Here is a 24,422-nt window from a genome sequence, read left to right on the forward strand (position 1 = left end):
TTGTGATCTTGGATCAATTTGTGCACGAAAATGTATCAATTAAGCAAGCAAATCTCATCAATGTAGCACCAAAGGTGCATCAAGCATAAACAACAATGGATCACATCTTGAATTATGGATTGGATCTAGAATTTTACCAAATCTTTCACAAACTTTGAATCTTCTTCAAGAACACACAACCACAAGCCTTGATCTATCACAATTGATGAAGAAAAGTAGTGTTTATGTTGAGGTTTAGCTCTAAATTAGTGAGGTTCAAGATGTGACTCACTAATTTGTGTGGAAGAGAAAGAGCTTTGAGTGATGGGTTTGGAAGAGGTGAGGAGAGAATTTGCAATAAGTTTCTTGGCTATCAAAGCTTGAAAAATGAAGAGGGGAGTGCCTCAATTTATAGCACTTAGGCTTGGGAAATTTTGTGGCTTGGAGTTAGGATTGGAAAATAGAATTAGGCTTGGAAAAGTGATTTGGAGCCAAAAATGAAATCCAATGGTCTTGATGCAATCACATGAGGGTACATGATTAGATGATGTAGGAAATCAAATGTAAGAACCAAGTCATGCTTCCCATGCTTGCAAATGATGTCAACACTTCAAAAAGCTGAAATTTGCCTTCATTTTTCCAAATTCGTGCTGGTGCAATCGATTTGCACATTATGCAAATCTATTTACATGGCTGAAAAAAGGCAAAATCTGGGGCAAAAACAGTTATGCAAATCGATTGCTGTCTTATGCAAATCGATTTGCACTGATGGCAGAAGCAAATCTAGTGCAGAAACAGTTGTGTAAATCGATTTACACCTTATGCAAATCGATTTGCACAGTGAAAATGTTGAAAAATGCTCCTTTGATGGGTATTTTGACTTGGTACCTACAAAACACAAACATACAAGAGCACAAGGCAATATTTTTGGTATTTTGGTTAGTAAAACAATATACACAAACTAAAACATGGGTGCTCGATGATTCCTTTGCAGATGAATTGAGCACAACATTGCAAGCAGAGATCTAGGTTTAAATTTCTTGATTGATGATTGGTATGCAAATGATGTGTGATCTTAGGGTCAAAAATTGGGGTATGACAGATGCCCCTATTTAAGTTTCTTCGATTTGGAGATACGATGATTGGAAATCTTCGTTTTGACAAAAATCGAAGAGACTTAAATATATAAAGCACAATTTTTGAGCCTAAGATGCAATGCAATGTCAATGAATGCATGTGATGATAATAAAGCTTGACAACACTGGGGAGTAACAGGTGATCCACTGGGGAAAACAAATGTCTTGATATAACTCCGCTGGGGAAACAAATGTCTTGCAAGTAGGAACTCCTCTGGGGAAGGCAAGACTTTGTTGGAGACAGAACTTTAGTGGGGAACAGAAACTTCTCTGGGGAAAACATTTCGCGTCAGAGAGGTTATAGCATCCTCTTTTACTGGGGATGAGAAAAGGGGTCATCCTCTTTCACTGGGGATGAGAAAGTATGCATCTGAATACCCATCATCTGTTAACAGAAATCAGATCATCGTACCACTGATAAAGAGATGTACCGCCGTACCACTGACGATAACACATACCAACGTTCCAATGGAGGCATTGAAGAGAAATACACTACCGTACCACTGATGTCATGAAAAGAGATATACCACCGTACCACTGATGATAACACATACCCACGTTCCACTGAAGGTGAACTACCAACGTCCCACTGGAGGTAGAAGGAGATGTACATCGACGTACCACTGACGATGAAGATAACAAAATACACCAACGTTCCACTGGAGGTGAACTACCAACGTCCCACTGGAGGTAGAAAGAGATATACATCGACGTACCACTGACGATGAAGATAACAAAATACACCAACGTTCCACTGGAGGTGAACTACCAACGTCCCACTGGAGGTAGAAAGAGATATACATCGACGTACCACTGACGATGAAGATAACAAAATACACCAACGTTCCACTGGAGGTGAACTACCAACGTCCCACTGGAGGTAGAAAGAGATATACATCGACGTACCACTGACGATGAAGATAACAAAATACACCAACGTTCCACTGGAGGTGAACTACCAACGTCCCACTGGAGGTAGAAAGAGATATACATCGACGTACCACTGACGATGAAGATAACAAAATACACCAACGTTCCACTGGAGGTGAACTACCAACGTCCCACTGGAGGTAGAAAGAGATATACATCGACGTACCACTGACGATGAAGATAACAAAATACACCAACGTTCCACTGGAGGTGAACTACCAACGTCCCACTGGAGGTAGAAAGAGATATACATCGACGTACCACTGACGATGAAGATAACAAAATACACCAACGTTCCACTGGAGGTGAACTACCAACGTCCCACTGGAGGTAGAAAGAGATATACATCGACGTACCACTGACGATGAAGATAACAAAATACACCAACGTTCCACTGGAGGTGAACTACCAACGTCCCACTGGAGGTAGAAAGAGATGTATATCGACGTACCACTGACGATAACACATACCCACGTTCCACTGAAGGTATGAAGAAGGCATACCACCGTACCACTGATGATATAAAAGAGATGGTGTACAAAGATGACATAATCAAGCATGTCCCAAACTGAACACCAGAGCAGAAACTGCTATCAATCTTTTGATGGCTTCAAAAATATATGATACCCAACACTAGGGAACATTGAAGCTGAGAGAACACCGTAGTTGAGTTCTAAACCAAACTCGAACCAGGCCAAAGGTATATTGAGTGTAATACGTTCTTCTGCATATGAATACATCAACATATCCATTCCTTGTAATGCACTCATGAATCAAAGTAAAAATTCTTTTATAATTTTCAAAAGGATTTTGTTGAAATCAATTTTCTCTTTGTTTCAAAAATTACTATCAACAATAAATGACATTTTGAGAGATATGGAAGAAATAAGATTGCCAAATGAAAAGGTAAAGGCTCAAACTTTCTTAATAGAATGGTAGCCTGCAAAAGGCAAGACCCCATGGATTAATACAAAGTTTGGAAAGTGGTAATTTTATGGAAAAGGTACATTGAAATGTAATGACCCCATCCTCTCTCTCAACTGGGAATTCCTGAGCAAAGGCTTCCGTTGAAAAGTGTTGGACTTCTTCATGATAAACAGATGACTGCTGATGATCAAGTCTTGTCTGATGTAGTTACTTGCCATGAATCCCTAACTTTTGCCTGGACCGCCCTTTCGGGTTTTCAGTCCACCGGGTATTTTATTCTGTTTATGTCTCTAATTTTTGCCTGGACCGCCCTTTCGGGTTTTCAATCCACCGAGACGCTCTTTTTTGCCTAAGCCGCCCTTTCGGGTTTTCAACTTAGCGAGCTGTTCTTTTATTATTTAGGCGAAGTATTTCTTGACTACATCAGCATTCACGGGACGTGGGAGCTCCTCTCCATCCATAGTTGCAAGAATTAATGCACCGCCAGAGAAGGCTTTCTTAACAACATATGGTCCTTCAAAATTAGGAGTCCACTTGCCCCTTGAATCAGAGGTGAAAGACAAGATCCTTTTGAGCACGAGGTCGCCTTCTCTGAATACACGAGGTCGAACCTTCTTATCAAATGCTTTCTTCATTCTTTTCTGATATAACTGACCATGGCATAAAGCCGTCATTCTCTTTTCTTCTATCAAATTCAATTGATCAAACCTACTCTGACACCATTCAGCCTCAGATAACTTGGTTTCCATTAAAACTCTCAATGATGGAATCTCAACCTCAATAGGGAGCACTGCTTCCATACCATAAACCAAAGAAAAGGGAGTTGCCCCTGTTGAAGTACGGACAGATGTACGGTACCCATGCAAAGCAAATGGGAGCATCTCATGCCAGTCCTTGTACGTGACAACCATCTTTTGCACTATTTTCTTAATGTTCTTATTTGCTGCTTCAACAGCTCCATTCATCTTTGGCCTATAAGGCGAAGAGTTGTGATGTTCAATCTTGAAGCTTTCACACAATTCTCTCATCATGCTATTGTTCAGATTCGAGCCATTATCAGTAATGATCTTGCTCGGTACACCGTATCTGCAGATGATGTTGTTCTTGATAAATCTGACCACAACTTGCTTTGTTACATTAGCATATGAAGCAGCTTCTACCCACTTGGTGAAGTAATCGATTGCTACCAGGATGAATCGATGTCCATTCGAAGCCTTGGGTTCAATCATGCCAATCATATCAATACCCCACATAGAGAAAGGCCATGGAGAGGAAATAACATTGAGAAGTGTCGGAGGCACATGAATCTTGTCAGCATACACTTGACATTTGTGACACTTCTTTACAAACTTGTAGCAATCAGATTCCATTGTCAACCAATAGTAACCTGCTCTAAGCATCTTTTTAGCCATCGAATGTCCATTGGCATGGGTACCAAAAGAACCTTCATGAATTTCATGCATCAACATGTCTGCTTCGTGTCTATCCACGCATCTGAGCAAAACCATGTCATAATTTCTTTTATACAAAACATCAGCATTGATGAAGAAACTACCAGCCAATCTCCTCAAAGTTTTCTTGTCTTTATTTGATGCCCCAAGTGGGTACTCTTGAGTCTGAAGGAAGTGCTTAATATCGAAATACCAAGGCTTTTCATCTGTTGCTTCCTCAACTACAAATACATGAGCAGGTCTATCAAGACGCCTGATTGTAATCTGAGGTTCCTCATTATGGAAATTCACTTTGTACATGGAAGACAATGTGGCTAATGCATCAGCCATCTGATTCTCATCTCGAGGGATGTGGTGGAATTCAACTTTGTTGAAGAATGTCAATAGCCTTCTGGCGTAATCTTTGTAAGGAATTAAACCAGGATGACGAGTTTCCCATTCTCCTTTAATCTGATTAATCACAAGCGCAGAGTCTCCATAAACATCAAGAATCTTAATTCTCAGATTAATGGCCTCTTCAAGTCCCATGATGCAAGCTTCATACTCAGCAATATTGTTTGTACAGTCAAAACATATCCTTGCAGTAAAAGGAACATGTGATCCATGTGGAGTGATGATAATGGCGCCAATTCCATGGCCATGAATATTAGAAGCTCCATCAAAAATCAAACCCCATTTGGATTCAGGATCCGGCCCTTCTTCTGGCAATGGTTCATCCCAATCTTGAGATCTCAAATACATTATATCTTCATCTGGGAAGTCCATCTTGATAGACTGATGCTCATCAATTGGTTGGTGAGCGAGGTACTCTGCCAACACACTTCCTTTCACAGCTTTCTGAGCTCGATATTCAATATCATATTCTGATAGCAACATTTGCCAGCGAGCAATCCTTCCAGTTAATGCAGGTTTCTCAAATACATACTTAATTGGATCCATTTTGGAGATCAATAGGGTGGTGTGGTTCAACATATACTGTCTTAGTCGGCGAGCAGCCCACACCAAAGCACAGCAAGTTTTCTCAAGCAGCGAGTATCTTGTTTCGCACTCGGTAAACTTTTTGCTAAGGTAGTATATTGCATACTCTTTTCGACCAGACTCGTCATGCTGACCCAACACACATCCCATTGAGTTTTCAAGCACTGTGAGGTACATAATTAGAGGTCTTCCCTCAACTGGAGGGAGCAAAATGGGAGGTTCAAGCAGATATTCTTTGATGTTGTCAAAAGCTTTCTGACAATCTTCATTCCACACACATCCCTGATTTTTCTTTAAAAGCTTGAAAATCGGCTCACAGGTAGCAGTCATATTGGAAATGAACCTGGAGATATAATTCAGACGTCCGAGGAAACCTCTCACTTGTTTTTCAGTCTTTGGTGCTGGCATTTCCTGAATTGCTTTGACTTTATCAGGATCTACTTCAATTCCTCTCTGACTGACAACAAAACCCAATAACTTTCCAGAACGGACACCAAAAGTGCATTTGTTTGGATTTAAGCGGAGACGATACTTTCTCAAACGCTGAAACAACTTTAAAAGATCCTCCATGTGCCCCTCCTCTGATTGGGACTTGGCAATCATGTCATCCACATAAACCTCAATTTCTTTGTGCATCATATCATGAAAAAGAGTAGTCATGGCCCTCTGATATGTCGCACCAGCATTCTTCAACCCAAAAGGCATCACTTTGTAACAGAATGTCCCCCATGGCGTGATAAAAGTTGTTTTTTCCATGTCTTCAGGTGCCATCTTAATCTGGTTATATCCTGAAAAACCATCCATAAAGGAGAAAACTTCAAACTTTGCAGTGCTATCTACCAACATATCAATGTGAGGTAGAGGAAAATCATCTTTCGGACTGGCTTTATTCAAATCTCTGTAATCCACACACATGCGAACTTTTCCGTCTTTCTTCGGAACGGGCACGATATTGGCAATCCATTGAGGATATACAGAAGTGACAAGGAAACCTGCATCTATCTGTTTCAAGACCTCATTCTTAATCTTTTCTGCCATATCAGGATGACTTCTCCTTAACTTTTGCTTGACAGGAGGACATTCAGGTTTCAACGGCAAACGATGCTCCACAATATCTGTGTCCAACCCAGGCATATCTTGGTAGGACCATGCAAAAATGTCAACATACTCTTTAAGAAGCTCTACCATCCTCTTCTTAACATCTTGACCAAGCAGTGCCCCAATCTTGACTTCCTTTTTATCCTCTTCAGAACCCAAGTTGATGACTTCTAATGGCTCTTTATACGGCTGAATGGTGTCTTCCTCGTGCTCAAGCAGTCGGGAAATCTCATCAGGAATACATTCATCACTCTCTTCTTCCGCCTCATACACAGGACACTCGAAGTTAGGAGAGGGCGCAGGGTCATTACTTTCAACGGTTTTATTGATTAATCTGCACAAGTGATTATTATTTCAGGAAAAGGAAAGATATATGCAACATGTAATCGTGCAGATTATGAAAATGAAAACATTTTTTAAGGTTTTTTGTGTTACCACTTTCCAGAAAAAGCAAAAAGATAAAAAGCATTTATATGCAGAAACAAAATGACTTTTATTGATGATTTTAATGTTTAAAACAAACAGAAAACAGCCCCAACAACTTCACTTTCATCTTGGGCAGAATGAAAGGATTTTGAAAAACATAAAAGCAAATTACTTTGAGACATGAGTACACTCAGGAATGTCAATGGTGATCCAGTTCTTAATCATCTTTCCATGGGTCACAAAGCTTGGCACTTCTGGCTCTGGTTCATCTTCAACAATAGCGTTCACCTCTGGAAGAGTCGGATGTAGAAACCCAGCACTATGAAACATCTCTTGATAAGGACGAAAAGCAGATTCAGACTTCATCACAGACTTGTCTGAGGCAGAAAATCCCAGGCCAGCTCTATTCTTGTTCTCTTGTAGACTCACCACTTGTCCCCAGACTCCTGAATGTCCATTCTGAACCACCAGTTGAGCATCTTTGAAGGAGGCAATGGAAGCTTCATCCTTTTTGAATTCATCATTAACAGACAGGGCTTGGAATGCAGTTCCAATGACCACTTCATCAGCTTCTATGGTACGGAACGAAGAGAGATGACTAATCAGCAAAGCTTGTTCTCCATTCACAACGACCATCTTTCCATCTTTCACAAATTTCAACTTTTGGTGAAGAGTTGAAGTGACTGCCCCAGCCTCATGGATCCACGGGCGTCCCAATAGGCAACTGTATGCAGGGAAAATATCCATCACTTGAAAAGTAATCTTGAAGACAAATGGTCCAATACCAATAGGCAGATCAACCTCTCCAACCACTGATTTCTTCGATCCATCAAAAGCCTTGACGATCACATTGCTAAATCTCATTGGTGTGCCACCATAAGACAGCTTGGCAAGAGTGGATTTTGGCATGACATTCAGAGATGATCCAGTATCGATCAACACATTGGACATTGAATCCTCTTTGCAACTGACAGAGATGTGCAAAGCCAAATTATGATTTCTTCCTTCCTCAGGCAAATCTTCATCACTGAAGCTCAAATTGTTACATGCAGTGATATTGCTCACAACCCCATTAAACTGATCCAGCGTCACATCATGATCCACAAAGGCTTGATCAAGTATTTTCATCAGAGAATCCCTATGAGCAGGAGAATTCGCCAGCAGCTCCATTATAGAAATCTTGTACGGAGTGCGATGCAGCTGATCCACGATCTTATAATCACTCATCTTGATAAGCTTTAAAATCTCATCCATCTCCTTTTCTGAGGATGACCCAGCATTCACTTTTGTCACATCATTATTGTTCACAGGCACTGGAGTAGAATTCCTCTGGACATCCACAATTGTTTGGGGTTGAGTAAAAACTCGTCCACTTCTAGTCACTCTACTGACATCTGCTATATTCTCAACAGAAGACAGAGGCTTAATCTCAACTTCTTTTCCAGCTTCCAGCATGGTGGCATTGTATCTGTAGGGTACAGCTTTATCAGAACTATAAGGTACATATCCAGGCAAACATATCACAAGAGGTTCCACAACAGCTTTGCCATAATAACCAATCTCTACACATTCCGGGATTTCAAAGCATGGTTCAATCACATTGACATCATCTTCATCTCTGTCCCTCAGAATCTCAATAAGCCTTTGATCTATCATCTCTTGCAAGTCTCTTCTCACAATATAACATCCTCGAGGATTGACTGAACAAATCCTACAAGCAGTATGATTATGCTCATAATGACTGTATTCACACAGAGTGGCATGCATCTCTACCAATGATCCTCTGATGTGTTCCACACGATAAATCTTATACTTCCCAGGGCATCCATATACCATATTCACAGCAGACGCTTCATGAGTTGGCAACGGATTGTTCTTCACATTTGGACCAATATCACGGAAAGAAAGCATTCCAGAACGGACCAATCTCTGAACTTCATTCTTCAGGGGCCAACAGTTTTCCAAATCATGCCCAGGAGCATTCTGATGAAAAGCACAAGTGGCATCAGCCTTGTACCACCAAGGGAGTTTCTCTGGAACAGGAGGTGGTGACCTTGGTTGAATCAGCTTCTTATGAATTAGAGCAGGATACAGTTCAGTGTATGTCATAGGAATAGGATCAACATTAACTCGAGGATACGGATTCCGCCTTGCTGGTTGTTGATTAACAGGAGCTACAGGCACTGAATTCACAACAGGAGTTACTGACGCCACTTGTTGAGATTGATTCCTGACTCGACTATTCCTCCCATGAGAAACAGCATTGGCATCTGACTCTTTCTTCTTTTGGAATGAAGAACCGTACTTCTTCGCACCACCAGATGAATTTTCATTTCGAACCAAACGACCTTCTCGCACAGCTTCTTCTAATCTGACACCCATACCCACCATTTCGGTGAAGTCTACAGGAGCACTAGCAATCATCTTCTCATAATAAAACGGACCAAGAGTCTTCAGAAAAATCTTAGTCATCTCTTTTTCTTCCATCGGAGGAATCACTTGGGCGGCAACCTCACGCCATCTCTGAGCATATTCCTTGAAGGATTCCTTCTCTTTCTGCATCATAGCTCGCAATTGATCCCTATCAGGAGCCATGTCCACATTATATTTGTATTGCTTCACAAACGCTTCAGCCAAGTCATTGAAAGTGCGAATATGGGTGCTATCAAGGCCCATATACCACTTAGAAGCAGCTCCAGTCAAACTGTCTTGGAAATAATGGATCAACAGACGTTGATCATCAGTATGAGTGGACATCTTCCTTATATACATCACCAGGTGCGCCTGAGGACAGGAGTTTCCTTTGTACTTCTCAAATTCAGGAAGCTTGAACTTAGCAGGTACTTTCACATTAGGAACAAGGCAAAGATCATGCACATTCTTTCCAAACAGTTCTTTCCCACGCAAGGCTTTCATCTCTTTTTGCAGTTCTTCAAACTGATCTTGGAAACCATCCATTCTATCATGAATTTCACTTGGAGCAGCATCATAAATGGGCTCTGGGACAAAAGGACCAGTATGAACAATAGGAGAGGTGTTGACCATAACAGGAGTCAACGGGCGAGTCATCTCAGGAACAGACAAATAACCTTCAGGCATGCCCCAGGGATATCCATTAGGCATTCGTTGCTGAGTAGCACCAACAGGAATAGCAGGAATGGTTGTAGCAGCAATGTCAGAAATCACAGTGGTCTGACCCTGAGCTTGGGCATTGGGAGGAAGAACCTGATTCTGATTCTGAGTTTGATTCTGAGCAGCCATCAATGTCTCAACCAGAGCAGTGAGACGATCCACACCAGATCTCAAAGTAACAACCTCTTCACGTAGCTCACGATTCTCTTGTTCAAGACCTTCCATCTTCTTCTTGCAGTTAGCTCGAGTATTATACCGGTGAGACAGCTTGATTCTGTATGAAGAACACTGAATAAGACCTCGGGAATACTTTCGGAAGCAGGACCAAAATGCAGAATGATGCATGAAATGCAATGCAAATGATCTTTATTTTGGTTTTCCAGGAACTTTTAAGACATTAATTGTAAACATTAGTAAAAAACATCATAAAACATAACAATATTCTTTCATTAATCATGGAAAAGCATACAAAAGGATTCAGAGATCCAAAATTACAAAACAAAGGAAAAAGCTAAAAACTAGAAGGGAACACTTCTGACGAAGATCCAACTCCTCTCTGCAGCTTCCTACGGAGCTTCTCCAATTCATCTTCATAAAAGGCTTTCAAATGAGCATTCTCGACCAGCAGCTTATCAGCAACTTCTTTCCATGCAACTGAATCTTCTTGTGGTCTCTTTCGCTTTTCACCATGTTGTTGAAGCAACTCTTCTTGATGACGAATCTGATCTTCCTTTTCCATCAACCAACCATCTTGGATATCAAGCATTTCATCTTTTTCTTTCAAGTGTATCTTCAACTCTTTGTTCTCAAACTCCAAAGCATCTCTTTCCGCTCTCAACTTAGCCACGAGCTCTAGATGTTCTTCACTACTTTCAACAGGAGTAGTGAGAGACAATGGTGGAGCAATGGGTAGAGAAGGCTCTTCGAGTAAATAAGGCATCTGAAAAGTATGAGCTCTAGCTTGAACCCAATCAGTGTAGTCTTTGAGAGCAACACATTGTTTCGTTCCCAAATGTCTCTTCCTATCAACATGGTGCCAAGCACGCACAAACCGATTTCTCATATCCGAATTTCCATCTTGATTAAGATAGAAGATTCCTGACACAAGGATGCTAGCAGGTCGCTCCTTCATGGGGTAACAAAATTGACGCCTTGCAAGAATGGGGTTGTAGGTAATTCCTCCTTGTATACCAAGAAGAGGTACATTAGGGAATTCTCCACAACTATCAATAATCTCACCAATGTCATAAGCAGGATTGTACCAATGGATATTCCCATTAGTAAGAGGCATGATTTTCTGAGACCATGAGAGACCATCAGGATTGTTCAGGAAACTCTTAGCTTGAGGTAAGTGAGAAATAAACCACTTATAGAGCAAAGGAGTGCAACAATTGATAAGTCCACCTTTCTTATCATTCCTATGGTGAATGGAATGATAAGTATCCCCAAGCAAAGTAGGCACAGGATTCCCAATCATGAAAATCCGAATAGCATTAACATCGACAAAATGGTCAATGTTGGGAAAGAGTATCAAACCATAGATGAGCAAGGCCAGAAATGTCTCAAAAGCAATCATACTTCCTTTACTAGCCAACATAGAAGCCTTTCCAATCAAGAACTTAGAAGTCAACCCCCAAATTCCTCCTTTTTTGGTCATGTTTGCTTTTACATCTGATATTTTTAAATGAAGGAGTTCTGCTATCTCATCAACCTGAGGCTCTTTCTCCAAACCACTAAACGGTATGTCATCCGTAACCGGTAAACCAATCCAATAAGAATACTCCTCCAAAGTGGGCATAAGCTGATAATCAGGAAAGGTGAAACAATGATAAACCGGGTCATAAAACTGCACAAGAGTCTCAAGAATCCCTTTTTCCACTTTAGTCTTCAAAATAGAAATCAATTTCCCATAACGACTTTTGAAGTTGTCAAGATTAGGAACCAAAGTTGCTAGCTCTTTCAATTCCTTTGCACTTGAATTTCTGAAAGTGTACTTCTTGATGCTTCTCTTTTGATCCATGGTACCTGTTATGTTTACAAAAAATGTCTCTAAGTTCCTTGAAAACCATTTGTGAATGTTATTTTTTATGAATGCATGAATGCATGGTTTATGCACCAATCACAATCAAGAGCACACAAGATCACATCAAATCACACAAAATCATACAGTCCAGGTTCAAAGGTTCGACGTCACGAGCATGGAGCCATGGGTCTACCCATCCCACAAGGAGTGATCTAGGGAAGTTTGTACCTGCCAATCGGGTTCTACAAAGGTTCCCAGAGTTTTCAATCTTCTATCGGATATTACCGGCACGCACAATTGCTCATGGGCGCCAATAATATGCCTAAAAAGACCTCGTCTGAGCGTAGTATCGCATGACAACAAGCTCAAATTGGTACTTGATCTTGTTTCTGCACTACATCCTAAAAAGGCTTAGATTGGTTAAAAAGGGTTCTAGGCCATTCAGCTTCTACGGACACTCACTATTGAAAGTAATAGCGTTATCACGATGGTTCGTAACAACCTCTACTACCTTCCATGAGGCCTCCACTGATTGGGGTTCCACCATATGACGCTCATGGTAAGGATTGCTCCTGACATGCGACTATTGGTCTTACCACCTCCTATCTCAAGTTACTCACCAAAGTCCGATTTAGAACTTTATCTCATCACAGAGGAACCATCGAGCACCAAAAAGAAAGAAAAAAAAGAAAATAAACAAACAAAGCACACAATAATATATACAAATACAAAACACACAGATAAACAAAAATAGGCTTAACACACTTAAAACTGGGTCCCCAGTGAAGTCGCCATTTTTCTGTAGCGGGGAAAATCTGATATCGAAGCCATGGGATTGACTCGAATCAATATTCCGTTTGAAATCGCCACCGCGCTTTATTTTTTCAAAGGAAAAGGGAAAAGAACGTAAAACCCAAAGTTTTGTTTTTAAAACAAGAAAGAGATCTCAGGTACGGGTGTTGATTATATGAGGGGAAGGTTTAAAGCACCCCTCATATCTGTGGTACTCCACAGGAACCTTTTTGAAAATCTGTGTTGTGTGTGTGCTAAAAAACGGTTTGTTTTATTTTTAAAATAAGCTCGGCAAAGCGTTAAGCCTTGTGCCTACATACCTCCTCGGTGCAATGGAGAAGTCAGAGCTAATGTAGTTCCGCTTTTGGGAAAAACGTTTTAAAAACGAATAAACACTTTGGTGTCGTTAGAGAGAAATACTCAGCCATTGATTTTGAGCATGAGAACAAACAAGTTCTTTGCATCGCAAATGAAAGAAGGGCTCCAACTCGGATAAAATCAACGAGTATGCCACTAGCTCTCTCACGCGGAAAAGATCTCGTTATTATCAATCAATTTCAAAATCGTGGGGTATAACCACTCGTTTCGACAATTAACGGTGTCTAAACTTTTGAAGAAAAGCCACTAAGGGCGAAAGATATTTTTTATAAAAAAGGTTTTGAAAAGGTTTGCAAACATAAGAATATTTTGGAAAAAGGGAGAAGATTTTGAAAATTTAAGAATGGGAGGAGATGAAGAGGCTAACCTAATGCATAAAATAAAAGCTAAGGAAAGAAACGGTCTAACCGAATAAGAAGCCAACACTTGACATTAAGAGCCAAGGTAATTTTCCCATCCTTTGGATTTATCAATACCAACACATTAACACTTGGGGATCCAGATGAACTTATTATCTTAGCACCATTTTTCATTAAGCACATTAAGATTCTGACAAAAATTGGGCAGAGTAACGGCTGTTTTTGGGTAAAATCCTTATCTCAATGCCTTGGAATTAACCATCAAGGGCTTTCAAGGAAATACCTGCACACATAAACATACAACAGAACAATGCCAGACAGACAGAACAATCACAGGATAGTAATAGAATGAGTCCAAAGGTACTAGGTCCATAAGTCCGAATCTCCAAATTGCTAGGGATAGTAACTGATAGTCCAAAGAGAACCTTATGTATTTTTTAGATTTTGGTTATTTATTAGTGTTTTAGCAAGAAAAATAGAGTATGGTCCAAGTGGACAAAGAGAAAATGACAGAAAGTAAATATGATGAAATGATAAAGTAAAGCGATAAAGCGAAAAATATAAAGAGCGGTAATATAAAGAGCGGTAATATAAAGAACGATATAGTAAAGGTGCGGAAATTAAAGTTAGTTGTTAAATGTTAAAGATAACCATCTTGAAGCTTGTCAAGTATGTTATCAAAGTTAGTAGGAGATCAATGGTGAGTGAATGATGTACTCGGATTTAAAGTCAATGGGGCTTATCAGAAGCTTGATAAAATCATAGCGACTACACGATAAAAACCTCCACAAGTCTTAAATCAACCGCATACAATTCTCTTCCATATTTGATCTTTTTTTATTCGGGACACGAAATATTGCGCTATGTTAAGCAGATCGCCAAGTGATTTATATAGAAATCACCCTACAACGAGGCCGGTCAAAACTTTATGTGCTAATGCATGCGAGAAGAACGATATGTAGATCGTTTTCCGAAAGCAATACCGCACGAAAAGAAAATAGGTGAGTGATCTAGTCTTTACCAAGAATCCATAAGAATTCTCAAGGCATTAAGACTTTCATCGACCAAAATAAAAAGAAGTAAAAGATGGAACCACATTAAAAGCTCCTTTCATCCATAATTTCAATCACTTAATATTGCGGATTTGGATTCTCATCCTATCAACGCCCTAAGTCCATTGAAATTAGAGAGAAATTAGGCCTCTAACTTGTGATTCAAAGAAAATATCAAAAGAATGGAGTAGAAGATGAGTTAGAACCAAAAACAAGTCAAAAACCACGAAAATAAGCATTCTGCCCAGATGTAAATCGATTTGCACAGAGTGTAAATCGATTTGCATAACTCTGTTTTCAAAATCTGCGCAGTTTTCAGTTATGTAAATCGATTTGCACAAGATGTAAATCGATTTGCACAACACAGTTTTCAAAAAAACAGCAAATAAAGAGAAGAAAACTTGTTTAAACATAAAACCAAACACCTTGTGATCTTGGATCAATTTGTGCACGAAAATGTATCAATTAAGCAAGCAAATCTCATCAATGTAGCACCAAAGGTGCATCAAGCATAAACAACAATGGATCACATCTTGAATTATGGATTGGATCTAGAATTTTACCAAATCTTTCACAAACTTTGAATCTTCTTCAAGAACACACAACCACAAGCCTTGATCTATCACAATTGATGAAGAAAAGTAGTGTTTATGTTGAGGTTTAGCTCTAAATTAGTGAGGTTCAAGATGTGACTCACTAATTTGTGTGGAAGAGAAAGAGCTTTGAGTGATGGGTTTGGAAGAGGTGAGGAGAGAATTTGCAATAAGTTTCTTGGCTATCAAAGCTTGAAAAATGAAGAGGGGAGTGCCTCAATTTATAGCACTTAGGCTTGGGAAATTTTGTGGCTTGGAGTTAGGATTGGAAAATAGAATTAGGCTTGGAAAAGTGATTTGGAGCCAAAAATGAAATCCAATGGTCTTGATGCAATCACATGAGGGTACATGATTAGATGATGTAGGAAATCAAATGTAAGAACCAAGTCATGCTTCCCATGCTTGCAAATGATGTCAACACTTCAAAAAGCTGAAATTTGCCTTCATTTTTCCAAATTCGTGCTGGTGCAATCGATTTGCACATTATGCAAATCTATTTACATGGCTGAAAAAAGGCAAAATCTGGGGCAAAAACAGTTATGCAAATCGATTGCTGTCTTATGCAAATCGATTTGCACTGATGGCAGAAGCAAATCTAGTGCAGAAACAGTTGTGTAAATCGATTTACACCTTATGCAAATCGATTTGCACAGTGAAAATGTTGAAAAATGCTCCTTTGATGGGTATTTTGACTTGGTACCTACAAAACACAAACATACAAGAGCACAAGGCAATATTTTTGGTATTTTGGTTAGTAAAACAATATACACAAACTAAAACATGGGTGCTCGATGATTCCTTTGCAGATGAATTGAGCACAACATTGCAAGCAGAGATCTAGGTTTAAATTTCTTGATTGATGATTGGTATGCAAATGATGTGTGATCTTAGGGTCAAAAATTGGGGTATGACAAGAAGCTATGAAAATCATGTCCAATATAGCCACCTCTAATGGCAACGAACTTTCAGACAAAGTTTCTCTCGCACTCGACGAAGAATCATCATTATCATCGTCGTTTCATAGCACTACAGATGACAAAGATGCAGTGTCAGGCTCTCTCGTGGACGTGATCCGTTCACCAATAACAAGGACACGATTGGTTTTAGCAATAATCATCAACTTGTTATGCTCAGTGGTATACTATGGTCTAAGCCTAAACGTAGTAAACCTCGAAACAAACCTTTACCTCAACGTAATACTCAACTCAGTGGCAGAGATGCCAGCATTCATGATAACGGCGATGTTGTTGGATAAGTTAGGAAGGAAGCCATTAACAATAGGGACATTGTGGTTCAGTGGATTTTTCTGTTTTGTTGGGAGTTTGATGACAAATAAGGGAATATGGAAAGGAGTGAAAATGGTATGTGGAATTTTAGGAATATTTGGGATGGCAGGGACTTATAATTTGCTCTTTATTTACACCGCAGAGTTGTTTCCAACTGTTGTTAGAAATGCTGCACTTGGAAGTGCTACACAGGCAGCACAACTGGGTGCAATATTGGCCCCCGTTATCGTCGTTTTGGGTGGATCATGGCCATTTGCTTTATTCGCTCTATGTGGAATCGTTGGTGGTCTTTTTGCATTTTGTTTGCCAGAGACGCTAAACCAACCACTCTATGATACACTAACTGGAATGGAGGCGGACATGGAAAATTTTTTTGACACTGATGATAACACTACAGTATGAGGAATACTTGCAATTATAGGTCTATTTTTCTTTACTTTACCATAATTTGGTTTCATTTTTTGTTTTAATTTTACACGTTCATCTTTTCTTGGAATGGAAGTTATTGTAATACTGTTATTTTGCAGAAGGGGAATACTATTAAAAAAGGTTTATCATGGGAAAATTTGAAAATAATGTTATGATGCAATGATTTGTTGATTTAGAAGAAAAAGTGATAGATGATTACTTTAATTTAATTACAAGGTCAAGGTGGGTGCCCCTTAGCAATTTTTTTTACCTGTAGCACACTCTACTAGCATTTAATATATATACATTACACATCACATTTAAAATTTCAAAACATGAATGGCGATGCAGAGAATGCTGGCATAATCATAGGCCTGCAATTTAATACCAAAAATCAAGTCAGTTAATGACAAATACATTCCAACAAATCATTCATATAGTTTACACATTATTTCATTTTCATACATATAACACTATTCAATATTAGATTGACCAATGATGCTCCACTTAACAAATGACAAATCAAATTTAAAAATTTTATTTTGTCGAAATTATTATTTTCTAATCAAATCTTCATTCATACATGATCTAATCATTAACTTGATATTATTAACTAAAAATTTTGTGTTATTTTTATTTATTAATTTTTGCTGAAACAAACTCGTGTATAATTTCTTATAATAAGTCAACTGCATAATGAATAAGCAAAATAATGCATTGTTGAAGCAATAAGAATATATATATCTACTTATATTTTATTTATTCATTTATTTATTTTTATATAATCACTTTCAAAATAGCCAGTGTTTTGTACTATTATAAGATGCACTGGTCCATATCATATTTTCTTTCATCCATTATATCTTTCTTAATAGTTGTCACACCATTTTTTAACATAAGATTTCCAAATATAATTTTGATATACTTTTAGTTTAAAATGCATAAAAATGTGACTAAATTACAACTAATCATATGATTTCATAAATAGTTATAATTAAAATCAGAAATAATTAATGATCACACAGTTATAATATAATCTATTCACGTTGAAAAAAAATTGTTATGTGCATGAATAGATTACAGTAATAATCTTGAATTTTGTTAAAAATTTCTTTAAAATGAAGATATTAAAGAAATTCAACGTTATTTCTTTTAACTGACCCGTGATAACTGTCGCTGTAGCTCCGGTGATGCACCTTACCAGCACCACGGGGAATCGTCTTCTTCTTAACCTCCTTTCCCGCACAACCCGCACAAGCCACCGTACCTTTCGGCTGAACAACGAGATCTTCCGAGATCGGTCCCAACGAAGGCTTCCAATCCTGCGAGCCACTCTTTTTATGCTTCTTACGATACCGACGGTTAGAAGAAGTGGAAGCTGTAGCAGAAACTACCGGCGCCGGAACCAGCAACCTACCGTCATCCTCCACAGGCACCGAAGTTTCCCGCTCGCGTATCATCGGCGTAGCGCAACAAGAAACGAACTCCAATAAATACCTCATCCGGCTTTCCTCTTTGGTGTATATTGGAATTTGGATGAGAAGGAAACGGAAAGAGGGGAGGGAATTCGAAACTATACTACAAGGTGGTTCGGCGGTGGAGGGAGGAGGGAACGGAAACAAGTTCCATTGAAGGATTGGAGTTGGAGGTTATGAGAGAGAAAATTGATGGGGAATTTGTATGGGAAATTCGGGGTTTTCTTTGGGAATAACTGGTGGCTATTTTTATAGAGGACGAGAGAGACGCACGCAATATAGGTAGAGATAGTGTATCACATTGATCATTATTTGTCGTTATCCGTTTTCTTTTTTGTTCATATAGCCTGCCATCTTGTGTTTATTAACAATATTGCCACGTTGTTCTCGCAACTACTTGCCCAGTTCAGTGGGCCTTTTTCAGAAATTATTAAATTTATATTTAATTTACTCAAAAATATTATCGTGTTTTAATGGGCAATTATTAAATTTAATTTTTTTTCCTCGACTCTACTTCTTTTGAGATTTCTTTGCCCCTTCTTCTCTTTTGCACATGTGATAGTAATAAAAAGGATAAAAAATAATTTTTAATGTTGTGGTAATATTAATCGGAATAAAAAATAAAAAAATATTATTAATCAATATTTATAATATTATTTAATAATATTATAAAGGATTATGCTTTAAAATATTTAAAAAAGATTTTAAATTTTTTATATAATAAATTAATAATTATTAATTAACAATTATGATTAAGTTTTAAAAAATTAAAATATAGAAATGATATTATATATATTTTCATATTTTTTATCGTCTTCCTTTTATTAATCTTTACCTTCGTTATCATATTCACTAATCTTTATTAAAATCTCAAAAAAAACTTCAACAACATTGCAATATTTATAAACGATGCATGCTTTTTTAGAAGAACTACTCCTAACACCAAACCCAAATCACTTTTGTATGTTCCCAATTCAATAACTATAAAATTTGAGAAATGATAAAAAAGCATAAGCTTTTTTTCAGATAGCAGAAGAAGTCGATCTCTCATAAGAATCATTTCAGAAGCATGTGCTTTCTACGGATTCCAGATCGCAATAGAGAATATTCATTCTAAGATGTATAGTAACCTTATTGAAACGTATATTGGTGGTAAAACTGAGAAGAATCGTTTGTTTCATGTCACTAAAACTATTTCTTGCATTGCTAAGAAAGTTGAATGGGCATTGAAATGGATTGATTCGTCTAAAGAAGACGCTAGGTAGTTCCCTTCAATGGACTATGCAGAGCGTGCACTGTGTTCGTGATCAGGTCATAGAGCAAGCGAGCAGGTTTTGTCCTGTTGGATTACGATTTTAACAAATTTGCCACCGAAGAAATTACCGGGTCGAGTCGCGGATCGGTACGTTTTCTTTCAGACGTTTCGCGGTACTGCCCAAATTATGCAAAGCAGCTCTTAATAACCACGACGCCTCTAGGATAAAACAGCCCAGTTCTATACTATACGATTACTACTTGCACGGTAGATAATCGGTCCAGAAATACACCCTCAGATGGTACTGAGACCATTCAAATATGGTATACATACCATCTTAGTATCTGGTATAACGACCAGTCGTAGTAATTTCTCAAACCAAGAGAAATTTCAATAATTCTCTAAAGAGAATCCAAGAAAAAATTAGACTTGATAATTTCTCAACTCAAACGAGGAGAAATTAACATTATTCTCTAAGGAGAATTCAAGAAAGTACTCGGAAAATTCAACGAATAGAAAGAAAGGGGGAAAAGTTGGCGCTTCGACAATTCGAAAGACGCAGAGTTATGAGAATGAGGAAGGAAAAACTCAAAATAAGTTTTTGGTGTGTTTTGGAATGAAACAAGTGACATCCTTATATAATGAAATAAAGTAGCCAAGATTTATAATCTAAGCGATGTGGGACTAAGGAATTTTTCCAACTAACATACAATGTGGGACTTGACTTAATGATTTTTTTTCAATTCATCTCCCTATATTGGAATATAGACATAATGTTCCAACAATCCCCCACTTGAAATTAAAAAAGTGTTTCAGAAATAACGTTAGACATTTCTAAGATTGTGCATAAACAGAGGTGTTTACGACTTGAACCTTTGCGTAGCCAGTAGGATTCCGATTCAACAAGAGTGACACTATTGTCTTGAACTCTATCTCAGACATCAAACTCGCACACAACCTTTTCTTAAGGTGTATTCTTAATAGCCCGTGCTTTTAATGGCCATGCACGTGTATCCCGGTTTAGTGAAGGCTCTAGGAATTCTGCCTCAAAATTCCATAGGAATCGGCCTCAGTTCCACAATCACATAGGTGAGTCTATTAAGAGTACTCATGTAGCCTAGGTACTCCCTCATACAAAGTATAGATCTCATTAAGAGTTTCTATTATCTCATCCTCTTATTACTTCAGGATTCATGCTTCTTTTATTTACTCTAGCATGATCGCCTCATATTACTCACAACTTGTTATTACCCATTGAACCTATTTCTTGGGATCTCCAGTCATTTAGGTTGGGTTACCATCATGAGCAACTCATTTCTGTATAGGCATTAGTCCCATCTTTTTAGATGTATTATGGACTTTCTCTCTAGTTAATCCTTTCGTCAAAGGATTTGCTAAGTTTTCATCAGTGCGTACATGATCCACTCTTACAGCTCCTTTAGGGATACAATCTCTAAAGGTGTTGTGCTTTCTTCTTATTTGACGTCTTTTACCATTATAATAACGGTTCTCAATTTTTGCAATAGCCGCGGTACTATCGCAGTGGATCAACACAACTGGCATTGGTTTTTCCCATAAGGGAATCTCAACTAGCAAGCATCTTAACCAACTTGCTTCTTCACTAGCATTTGCTAATGCTATCATTTCAGACTCCATCGTGGAATGAGCCAGGATAGTCTGTTTCTTTAATTTCCAAGATACAGCTCCTCTAACTATGTTGAATACATAGCCACTACTAGCTTTGGAATCACCTGACAAGGTATTCCAATCTGCATCACTGTATCCTTCAAGTACAACAAGAAATTTCTGATAAGGTAGGCCGAGTTCTATGGTCCTTTTAAGGTATCTCATGACTCGCTCAATAGCTTATTAGTGCTCGTTACTCGGTCTACTCGTAAATGTGCTTAACAATCCTACGACATATACAATGTCGGGTCTAATACAATCAGTGGCATATCAAAGGCTGCCAATGATGCTCGCATATTTAGTTTGTCTCACACTTTCACCAGTGTTCTTAAATAGTTTCACACTTGGATCATATGGTGTGCATACAGGTTTACAATCAAAGTATTTATATTTCTTTAAGATCTTTTCCACGTAATGTGATTGATCCAAAGAAATTCCTCGTTCAGATTTTGTGATCTTGATGCCAAGAATCGCACTCGCTTCTCCGAGGTCTTTCATATCAAAGTTGTTGCACAACAATGATTTCATAGCATTAACGGCGTGAATGTTTGATCCAAATATGAGTAGATAGTCTACGTATAGACATATGATAGTGCAAATGCGATTATCAGATTTGTAATAAACGCATTTGTCACTTTCATTCACTTTATACTCATTAAATATCATTAAGTTATCAAACTTTTCATGCCATTGTTTAGGAGCTTGCTCTAATCCATACAGAGATTTGTCTAACTTACAGACCTTATTTTCTTGTCCATGGATCACAAACCCTTCTAGTTGTTCCATATAGATTTCTTCTTTTAAGTCACTGTTTAACAAAGCAGTTTTAACATCCATTTGGTGTACTATTAAATTATAAATAGCAGCAATTGAAATAAGTACCCTAATGGATGTTATTCTAGTGACTAGAGAAAAGGTATCGAAGAAATCTACATTTTCTCGTTGTCTAAAACACTTGGCTACAAGGCGAGCCTTGTATTTATCAATAGTTCCATCAGGTTTTAGTTTCTTTTTCAAAACCCATTTACAACCGAGTGGTTTGCAACCAAGAACCAAGTCTACTAAGTGCCAGGTCTTGTTAGATTCCGGAGAATCTATCTCATCATTAATAGCTTATTGCCATAAGTCTGCATCCATAGATGACAGTGCTTCTTGAAGATTTATTAGATCTTCTTCTATACTATAGGCAGCATAATCAGGCTCATAGTATTTAGAAACTCTTACTCTTTTACTTTGTCGAAGTTTTGTTTCTACATTGTTGTTGCTTTCTGTGCTTCTTATCACAGGAATGTGACTCGATTGAGTGCCCCCACTATTTCTCGATTTGAAGGGAAATTTGTCTTCATAGAAATCAACATCATTTGATTATATGATCACTTTTGCATTTAGGTCATAAAACCTATATGCCTTACTGTTTGCTGCATACCCGATGAGTACACATTCATATGCTCTACTAGCGAGTTTAACTCGTTTTGGCCAGAATTCTGACATAAGCTAGACATCCCCAAGTTCTCAAATAAGACAAGTTTGGTTGTCTTTTCTTTAATATCTCATAAGGATAGATATTACTTTTTGACTTGGGAACTCTATTCAGGACATAACAAACAGTCAATAAAATTCCCCCCACTAGTGAGGTGCAGCACCAGAATTCATCATAATTGCAATAACAAGTTCAGTAAAAGTTATATTCTTTCTTTCTGCTTTACCATTTATTTTAGGGGAATATGGAGCATTCGTTTCATGTACAGTTCCATGTTTATAAAAATTATTAAATAAACTAGAATCATACATATTACCTATCACTACAAATTATTACTGAATTATTTTAAAATTCTTTACAAATTTTAAAAACTTATCAATTTCATTCACAAAAATATCATTCTTTCTGATGATGGTGTACAAAACTACCCCAATAAACTGACTAAATCTTGTCTTATTTAGAAGAAGGAAAAAAAACATAAACATGATTCTTTTTAATCTCAAGAGCATACATGACATCCTTCAAAATTGAAGTCTTTTCACAGGTGGACCTTGTTCCACTTCTCCAATATCGACAACATTAGTGGTGTGGATATCTCCCAACAACACTTTCTTATCTTTAGTATTCGTGCATGTTTTAAACATAACACGATCATAACAAACACGACGAGAGACGCCTGTGTTTATCCACCAACAATCAGATCTATCAACCATGTTGATTTCAATGATCATATGAATAAATTTTTCATTAGCCAGGTTAACCCGTGCATTACGGGCTACACTAAGTTCAAGCATTACAAGATACATTTCTTAGCCATATGACTTAGTTTTCCACAATTGAAACAAAAGGAAAATAACGTCATTTCTTTGAGGTGGTGGTTGTTGTCTAATTGGAGCAACTAGGTCCATAGAAGGGTTCCCATTCTTAATTCGGTTCTCAATATTGCAGTTCTAATTCTTTAATGGTTTGCAATATGGCTTCAGAACCACACCGAATTTCTTTTTTTTTTTTTGTTTAAAACAACCAAGACTTTTCTATTTAATCATGTCTCTGATATTCTTCTTTAATGAGAATAATCAGTCTCTCAAAAAAAATTATTTTATTTTGTAACAAAACATAATTCTTAAAAACTTTCAAACTAGGGGCAGTTTGTCAATAATAAAAGAAATTCTAATTTCTTATAAATACATACCTTATGAGCAATCTTTTGAAGTTCGTGACTTTGAGTTTCTATGGACCTTTCAACTACCATCTGGTACTTCACGTAGCTGCTAAAATCATTCTTCTGTTCTTCAGCTTCTTCAATGTCATACTTGTTTTTCAGAGCCTCTTAAACATATTTTGAAGTATCACAGTTACTGTAATAGTCATACAGATTATTTGTGATTCCATTCAGAATGTTATAATCATTCTTTCTATAAGGTGATTTCTTTCCTAAGCTGTAAATTGTCCGCTTTAACCTGTGCAACAGATTCAGCTTCAACACTATTACATGTTCCTTTTGATCCTCATATTTCTTACCGTTATTTTGTTCGGTTGATCCAAAAGGAGCAACAAAATGTCCTCGGTCAAAATGTT

General features: G+C 37.9%; 2 protein-coding genes across 2 annotated transcripts; one reads left to right on the top strand and one right to left on the bottom strand.

Annotated features, from left to right (window-relative positions):
* The first annotated feature begins 16,183 nt into the window (after nucleotides 1–16,183).
* On the top strand, nucleotides 16,184–16,942 carry LOC131605401 (organic cation/carnitine transporter 4-like). Its single transcript, XM_058877759.1, has one exon. It carries the CDS (start codon nucleotides 16,184–16,186, stop codon nucleotides 16,940–16,942), a length of 759 nt encoding a protein of 252 aa, XP_058733742.1.
* Nucleotides 16,943–17,132: 190 nt separating this feature from the next.
* On the bottom strand, nucleotides 17,133–18,701 carry LOC131602446 (uncharacterized). The gene is made up of 2 exons (XM_058874565.1): nucleotides 18,110–18,701; nucleotides 17,133–17,322 (listed from the first exon to the last, which is right to left on the bottom strand). The coding sequence occupies exons 1-2, from the start codon at nucleotides 18,448–18,450 to the stop codon at nucleotides 17,277–17,279; spliced, it is 387 nt and encodes a 128-aa protein (XP_058730548.1). The 5' UTR covers nucleotides 18,451–18,701; the 3' UTR covers nucleotides 17,133–17,276.
* Between the last annotated feature and the right edge of the window lie 5,721 nt (nucleotides 18,702–24,422).

Source organism: Vicia villosa, linkage group LG5 (genome assembly GCF_029867415.1).
Source record: "Vicia villosa cultivar HV-30 ecotype Madison, WI linkage group LG5, Vvil1.0, whole genome shotgun sequence".
Taxonomy (NCBI): domain Eukaryota; kingdom Viridiplantae; phylum Streptophyta; class Magnoliopsida; order Fabales; family Fabaceae; genus Vicia; species Vicia villosa.

Excerpts from the sequence above, each read along its gene's own strand:
- LOC131605401 (XM_058877759.1), top strand. The coding sequence starts at position 16,184 with ATGTCCAATATAGCCACCTCTAATGGCAACGAACTTTCAGACAAAGTT.
- LOC131602446 (XM_058874565.1), bottom strand. The coding sequence starts at position 18,450 with ATGAGGTATTTATTGGAGTTCGTTTCTTGTTGCGCTACGCCGATGATA. Across the intron at positions 17,323-18,109 it reads TACAGCGACAGTTATCACGG|GCCTATGATTATGCCAGCAT; the intron begins GTCAGTTAAAAG and ends ATTAAATTGCAG.